The following is an 8,389-nucleotide window of genomic DNA, read 5'->3' as shown; positions in this document are numbered from 1 at the left end:
TAATGGTGGTGTTGGACATATAGTGAATATTCACTACAAACCATGAAACCGTACATCGAAACAGTTGATTTTACGGTAGGTGAATTATACCTCAAAAAAGCTGGGTTTGTTTTGTTTTCTTTTTAAGACACTTAAAAAAAAGTGATGGGGAATGTAATATACTACACAGTGACTATGGTTAATAATACTGAATTGTATATTTGAAAGTTGTTAAGAGAGTAGATCTTAAAAGTTTTTATAAGAAAAGAAATTGTAATTATGTGTGATGACGGATGTTAACTAGATTTATTGCTGTGATCATTTTGCAATATATACAAATATTACATCATTATGTCCTAGATCTGAAACTAATGTTATATGTCAATGGTATCTCAATTAAAAAAAAAGAATTTTTAAAAAATCCAAATAAACTGCAAAAATGACACACAGAATAAAACATCTAATTTTTCTATTTTTCTTCAGATGCAATCTCAACTTCTAAAGTCTTGTCTTTCTAAATATTTATATTTTTTCTACTCAAAAAATACAGAAATGAAATCAACTCTTGAAATTCAAAAAACATGAAAAAAACAGCCCCTGAAATATCAAATAACTTTCAAACAATTCTATTTTAGCACTGACTCTGAACTAAACATAAATCTCAATTTCAAAATATTACATAAAAACTACAAATACTCAGGTCTAAGCAAATTGCCAACTTTTCTGAATAAACAGTAATTCAGATTTGCTTTGATAAAATGTAAATATTTACCTGCCTGGAAGGAAAAAAATCCTATAAGCCTAGTGTTCCCAAATGATGAAGAAAAGAAGCATGCATTTTTAATTCAGGTTTTGTTTTAGAATTAATTTTAACCTAGCTAGGGTATACATAGTTGATGGTTTATACTAAGCAATGTATACTCTGATTTTGCCTAGAACATACTGAAAACATGGCAATATAAACACTCACAGAAGTTGGGACCAGAGTAAACAATCACATTTTACAGTCTCACAGAGATATTAATCTCAAAAGCTCCTGAAAATGTCTCAAGAGCTCCTATTTTGGAAACTCTCTAAGTTATTCAGTCTTCTTACAAATACTGAATGACCATCTACCATGTGCCAAGCACTACGCCTGGTACCAGGATGCCATGGTGAACTATAAACAGAACAGGTCCCTGATCGCTGGAAGCTTACTCTAAAATAGTGCCTGCCGAATCCGCCTGATCATAACAACTTGAGAGTTTGTTAAAAATTCAAAATCTGGTCCTCTGCCTTGGAGAGTTTGAGTCTGTGGCCTGGGAAGAGCTGTGACGCCGGCATTTTTATCAAGCTACAGATTATTCCTATGCCTGGGCAGTTTGGGGAGCCAAATCCTCAGGGCCATCCCATCTCATCCTCTGAGAGCCACACCTCCAAAGTCCATTTTGCTCAGCATCCTTCACCCTGACCGATACCCCAAAGACACTACGAAGCTGGGGTGGATGTCAAGCATTCCAAAATCACTGTGCTGAGACACCGCCAGACTTGGTTCCTTCCAGGGACCCACAGCTTACTCCCTGTGATTCCACCTGGGGCTGTCTGCACCTGAGTCTCTCAGGGCGGCACCGACACCTGCCTCCAAGCAGCTGCCATCTACCTCTCCCGTGGGCCCTGGGCCGGGGCAGCCGCCGCCCCGCAAAGGCGAAGGCAACAGTGGAGACCTGGTGCTCATTAGGCGCCGACTGTATACCGCCGCCCCCCCACCCCCCCGCCACCGCGCGCGCGCACACATACTCTATCCGAAACCCAGCCGGGCTGGCGGCGGACCGAATCCCCCCGCAGAGCAGCGCGAGGCAGGACATCTCGAACCCGGACGGTGGGGCGGGTTCCGCCTCGCGGCCGCTCGTCAGCTTCCAAGGCCCGGCCCGGCTCGCACCGACGGAGTTTCACAAAGAAAGTCTCCCGGCCCGCGCCCCTCACGCACTCACCGGCGCCGGCGCCGGCGGCGACTCGGGCTCCCGCCGCCTACGGCTCCGTGCCGGAGTCGGCCCCGGTGCTGGCTCGGGCGCCGGCGGCGGCGACTGCTCCATCCCCGCGGGGCCCGGGCCGCGTCCGCCTCGAGCTAACGGTCCCGCCAGCTAAGCGCGCGCGCCGGATCCGCGCGCCATGTTCCCGCCGTACCGCGCGCCGCCGCGACAACCCACACCACCCCCCCCCACAGCCGCGCACGCGCGCACTCGCCGCACCAGCTCCCCGCGCGCCTCCGCGGGTCCCCCCAACCGCGCAAGCGCGCACTCGCCGCGCCCCTTCCCCGTGCGCCCCGCCTCGCGCCCTCCAGAGCCGGCCGCTGTTCCCGGCGTCGCGCCCACCCCCTCCGCACCCGTCCGGCCTGGCTGGAGCGCTCGCCGTTCTGGACTTGGCGCCGCCGCCTGCCGCACTGCGGACGACCCCCGGGCTGGCCCCTAGGCAACTGCCCCGCGTTGCCCCATATACTTCACAGGTCACGTCGGCCTTGCGGCGAGGGTCTGAGCGAGGAGGGAATTACCCCCAAAAAGTGCCGGGGGAAGAACGCTACTAAGGTGATGAGATCCCCGTCATGGAAGTGTGCAAGCACGTGTGCGAGAGTAAGTGGCACAGTGAATGCCCATGTCCCTGGGACAGCCAGACTCAGTGGAGAACCTGAGGTCGAGTCCCACATCTCCACTAACCTTTGCGTGATTAAGGTCAGGTCTCTGGGGGCCTGTTTCTCCTTAATCAGGAAGGCCGATAACCAAGGCGTGTTGGGAGGACTCAAAACAATCAGGATGGTGTCAGCACAGCTCCTAGTACTTACTGAATGGTTATCAGGTGACAAGACCAAAGTAGTATTGTGTACTCGTTAAAACCAAGGGCTCTAGAGAAGAGAAATCTCAGTTCAAATCTGGCCTCCACCTCTTGCACACTGGGAAACCATTAATAGGTCACTTGACTGAAGCAGAAAGCCTTGATTTCTAAATCAGCAAATGAGAGAGTGGCAGTAATACTTCACAGGGTTGAGGTGAGCTCTCAGATGATGCACGTCCCTCCTTGAGCAAGCCTGGCAGCACACTTTCCAGGCTTCGCTGGTATAATTCTGGCCCTTTCCTTCCAAGACTCCTAAAAGCTTAAAGAAAGGGGCTCTGCTCCCAAACTCTGTGGTATAATTAGCTGGGAGGGGCTCACTCAACCTTGGGGCTGTAGGGACTGTTACTTCCCACATCTTCGCTTTCCATTCTTTGCCCCAAACCTCTCTGAAAACCCTAAAGTTGGCAGAAAAACAACAGCAGCAAATGTTTTTCCCTACTAGAAAAAAAAATCTCCAAGGATCTCTTGGAGTTTGTAAATGGTTGAATTTATTAATTTGGCCTTTTCCAGATACTAGTGACAGTAGTAATAATAATTCAACCAGGAGTAAAAAAGAAACAAATTGCCAAGTCTCGGGGTGGTAGCTCACTTCAGGCATATAGCTGGATCCAGGTGCTCAATGACCCAAATCTTCAATCTCTTTCAGCTCCCTTCTCTCTTCGATGACCTCTCATGCAGGCTCTCCAGTGTCCCAGGCAGCACCTAGCTCATATCTGACCAGGAAAACAGGAGCTGTTTGACAATAATTCCAGCCAGTCTCAGGGCTGACTTTCATTGCAATTTTTTAGGTCCGAAGTCCCTACTTGAGCCAATCACAGCAAGATTGGCCAAACCTGGCTATACTGAGCCCCTCTAGAAAGGAGATGGGGCCAGGGTGAGTGGGAGGAGGGATACCTCCCCCAGAAAAAGTGATGCAGTTATCACAAGAGGCATCAGATGAGGACAGGCACAAATAAAAGGTGTCCACTGCACCTATCTAGGCATGCAGCAGGTCAACCATGGAACAATATGCCTGTTCTACAGAAGGGAGTGGCAGTTACTTCAGGCACTGGGAAATGCCCCTCTACCTCTGCTCCCACCATCCACCTAGTCCTGACATTTCCCAAGTGTTAGGTCAAAGGCATCTCAATTATCTGCCCATCTTGTGTGTGCCCCCGCCACCCCAGAAACTGATTATATTACGTCCCTGCTCAAGAATTTTCCATGGCACCCTCTGGCTACTTATGTGTGATCCTCACGCCTTTAAGGATGGAAGCCAACATTGACAGACCCCTTATCACACACCAAGCACTTTAAATGACCTTCCCCCATTCAATCCTCACAAACACCATATGAGGCTGCTACTCTTACTGCACGCACTTTATAGATAGGGACATAAAAGTTCAGCAATTTCAAAGCCAAAGTCAGGAAGTACAGAGTGCTCAGATTGACACAGTATTGTTTTTACCCCTAATGTTGCCATCCCAGCTCCATTTGCTCATTTTTTCAAAGTCCTGGGCCCACCTCCAGGTAGGAAGCTAGTGGGAGGAGCTCCACCAGGGAAGGAACCCCTTGTACCCCTTCAGCTTCATAGTCAGGGGGCAGGCAGACATTTAGCATTACCAACTCCCCCTTTCCTCCATAACTTCATGGGATAAGGGAAAAGAATTGCCTCAAAAGAAAACTGGAGTGAGGTCAGTAAGAAGTGGATGCTGGGTGGCCCCAAATAAGCAGCTGACATTTTGTATTAGTTTCCTATGGCCTCTATTGCCACAAATTGGGTGGCTTAACACAAACTTGTTCCTATAGTTTTGTAGGTCAGAAGTCTGAAATCATTTCCACTAGTGAAAGTGAAGGAGTAAAGGACTGGTCCCTTCAGGAGAGACTGAGGGGGAGAATCCATTTCCTTGCCTTTTTTCAGCTTCTCATGGCCGCCTGTATCCCTTGGCTTGTGGCCCCTTCTTCCCTCTTCAAAGCGGCTCACTCCATTCTCTTCTAACTGACTGCTTCTGTGTGTGTCCCTCTCAAAGAAACTGTGATGACATGCCTGTCCCAGAACGCCACCCAGAAGAGACAGGATAATCTTCCCATCTCAGGATCCTTAATCATATCTGCAAAGTCTCTTTTGCCATGTAAAGGAACTATTCATATTCTGGGGATGAGGATGAGGTCATCTTTCGGAGCCATTATTCTATCTACTATGGTCGGTATAATCAGAAGGAGCGAATATAAAGTGCTCTGGAAACAGAGAAGGGCTGGCTGGCTCTGCCCCAAGAGGGGAAAAATAGCCTTAAGAAACCACAGCCTTCACATTAAATATTCAAATGAGCTAAAAAACCCATCTAACTTGGCAATCTCCACCTCATTCTTTTAAATATGCAAACCACTTAAATCCCCATCTAGCCCCCCCAAGCCCCTGCACGCGCGCACGTGCGCACACACACACACACGGCCAGCCAAGCTTCAGAATGCTTGCACACCCTTCTAATGGAAATTGCCAACCACCACCCAACTGCCCACGGCAACAGCTGTGTACCCCGACGCCCTGGCTGGCTCATCAGTGGCATCAGAACCAAGGCATTCAGCTCATGGCATGACCAGTAAGCTATAATGTGGCCTACTATCAACCAGCCAAAGATAGAAGCAAAATCAGTGGGTCAGAAAGAGACAAGAGGAACCAAGCATTACAGCTGCCTGGGTTCCTGATGGATCCCAGGCCCAGACATCCATAACCGTGAAACAAATCCCCTTTATCATGAAGTAACCTAAATGAGCTTCTGTTCCTTGCCACCAACGTGTCCCAACTTACACAGATCATGGGGCTGTACCCTCTCACAATAATTGAACACACTGGCATTCAGGATTTAGATTATCAGTCTCTTGTGAGTTTTGTCAGTATGAGTCAGCATTTCCGAGTCTGACTGTATATGAGCCTGAGAAGATGAGGAATATTAGAGTCAGAAAGACCTGGGTTGGTTGGGTCCCACCTCTGCCACTTGCTGTGTGACACTGGACAAGTCAACTTACTCCTTCATCCTGGGTTCCTCACCTACAACATTAGCGCAGTCAGAGGACTTATACCATAGCATCACTGTGAGGACTGGACAAGATCAGCCAAGAGAAGGGCTTTATTCAGGGCTTCCTTGGTTGTCATTGGCTCAACATGAAATGCCCACATGCCTCATTTGCATTTCCAAAATCCAAACAGCTTTAAAACCTGAGAGTCATCCATAACTCCTTTGACAGAAAAGTGACCTGCACTGACAGGCACTTATAGTCTTCTCTAACCCTTTTATTGTGAATATTTGCTGCTAAAGTATTTAAGTGCTTAGTTATAGGACTGTACTAGGTGTTACAAATAATAGAGTTGATGTGCCATGTATCCTTCCCAAAACCAGGAAAATTTCAAATTCCACAACTGTTTTGGTCCCATGGTTTCAGCGACAATGGACCTGTACCTTTACACAGGTGAGGTGAGAATTTAAAACTGGCCTGTGGTATATGGTACCAAGGTACCTCCCATCTCATGAGGACTTTGGTGACTAGCCAGTCTCTATAAACTCCACCCCAATCTCCAACTTTCTCAAGGGTCTTTCAAATTTGTATGCAGCTTGCCCAGGCTGAGACCAGGGATACCCACCTGGTTCCAGCCAATGCAGAGCACCAGACAAAAAGCACAAAACTGCAAATACACAAAAAAGGTGTGCAGCTAAAGAGCTCATCACCAAACAGAAGCCAAAGCCCAGGTTCCACTAGGTTTGGAATTGTGTATTGATGATCGTGAAAAAGCAACTGTCCCCACAATTAAAATAAACTATAAAAAACAGATTTAAAGAAAATGGCAGCAGGTTCAAGAAGGCAGGTTTCTTTCATGTTCAACCAAAGTTCACGACACAGCAGCACACACAGCCAGACGCTTTGTGGTGTCAGCATCCTCTGCTTCCCCTTCAAGAAGCCGCTTTTGACTTGTGGAAGGCTGAAAGTAAAAAGGGAGAAATGTTCAAAGAAAACCACTGGCTTTAAGATTATCAAAGTGTCCCACTACACTTCCAGTACACTTGGAGCATTGATGTGAAACTTCTAGTACCACGAATTAGGAGTCGTCCCCCTTGACATCTGAACCCCCACCACACCTGCCCAGAACTCAGACCTGTTTACTGAATGGACATTTCTCTCCCTTGTGGCTTCTGACCACTTGATGGACACTGAAAGTAAGCAGCATAACCACCCTCCCTCCTCTCTGTACTCTCCTCCTAAATTATGAAGTTTAAAGGGACTACAATACCTCTTGCTGGGAGCCCCAAATCTTGCTCTTTTGTGGGAAGACCATCTTTTTTGTCTTTGTTTTCCCATTCATAAAATTTCGAGGGGACAGTGGGAAGGGGAGTATTATTCATCAAAAGAAGGCAGGATAGGAATGAACAGATATTAACTAATCCTAACAAAGAATCTTGGAGGAATAAAATTATAATCAATAATCAACCACTTGTCCAGATTATATATTTTCAACAAGTTTAAATCTGAAATTCTAATATAGTCTTCCAATTTTGCCTTACAGGAGACCTCTTAAATGACAATCCCTGACTATGCTTCTTTAATGCATTAAACATACTCTTCTTATTAAATCTTCTAAGGGTGCTAGAGCAGATCGAGCTGAAACAAAATATCTACCACATTATTCCAAAAAAATATTAAGCAATTGCTACTAAAGAGACCTTTCAAACTCATTCTCCTTGCTCATGAGCTCTTTAACACTTAGCCTACATTTAACGACCATCATCTGTAATACCTGGGCCGGCACTTGGTGTAGAGCCGTTGACTTATTTTCTTCACAAAGTAAATTCTGAAATTTTCTCTTCATGTCCTCATCCTGTGAAAAAGTGAAAAAAAGAACCTAAGTAGACTGTGTCTGAAGGAAAGAAAGCTCCTAAAAAGACAGGGCTGGGTTGCCCCTGGAAAGACAAAAATGGGTAGGGACACCCAGTCTGTCCACCAAAAGGCAGGGTCTTGCTGAAGCTCCAGGAGGTAATGGGCGATGCGCTCCTCAGCTCTGCCTTAGTCTAATCAGCAGTCAATGCTCAGTTGACACTGGCTAAATCAAACCCACATGCCTTCAGTGGGTCACAGAGAACCACAGACCTTAGCAGTCAAGAGACTTTCAGAACCAGCATCCCAGATCCTGAGAAAGGGTAATCAGGAAGCCAGAGGCTGGGACTGGCTCAGTCCCCTGAGAGCAGACTCCATGAAGCTCCCCAGATCTTTCCAGGAGGTGTCCCCTGCCCATGCCAACACTAAGACCATTTACTAGGGCCACCCTAACAAAGCAACCCAGCACCCCAGAAAATTCTCCCAGCAAGTACTACACAAGTCACCAGAAGGACTTGAAGCCCACAATATCCCAGAGCTAATGAGAAAGGAAGACAGATGAATAGACCACAGCATTACAGGTGTTTTGTGCACAAGACACAAGACACAAGACAAAACTCCCTAGGTGTGCTAGGGAGAAGCACACCTTCTCCCTAGAGGGAGAAGGGTGAGGGGAGGGTGCATGTGCACAGAGAGAACT

The 8,389-nt window shown here is 47.1% G+C and overlaps 1 protein-coding gene across 2 annotated transcripts in view; it reads right to left on the bottom strand.

Moving 5' to 3' along the window:
* Positions 1–5,933: 5,933 nt before the first annotated feature.
* The window catches only part of CHEK2 (checkpoint kinase 2), a 50,622-nt gene continuing 48,166 nt past the window's right edge, over positions 5,934–8,389 (bottom strand). For both annotated transcript variants that reach the window (XM_028124749.1, XM_028124750.2), the window contains exons 14-15: positions 7,613–7,693; positions 5,934–6,799 (exon numbers count right to left, since the gene is read on the bottom strand). In XM_028124749.1, coding sequence (XP_027980550.1) covers positions 6,710–6,799; positions 7,613–7,693 — 171 coding nt within the window. In that variant the 3' untranslated portion in view covers positions 5,934–6,709. The remainder of the gene's footprint in view (positions 6,800–7,612; positions 7,694–8,389) is intronic.

The sequence above is a fragment of the Eumetopias jubatus genome, unplaced genomic scaffold (assembly GCF_037043125.1).
Source record: "Eumetopias jubatus isolate StellerSeaLion01/CBP00866 unplaced genomic scaffold, mEumJub1_p1.0 scaffold_16, whole genome shotgun sequence".
NCBI classification, from domain to species: domain Eukaryota; kingdom Metazoa; phylum Chordata; class Mammalia; order Carnivora; family Otariidae; genus Eumetopias; species Eumetopias jubatus.
Note: the sequence above shows the minus strand (reverse complement) of the source record. Positions and strands in the feature narration are given on the sequence as shown.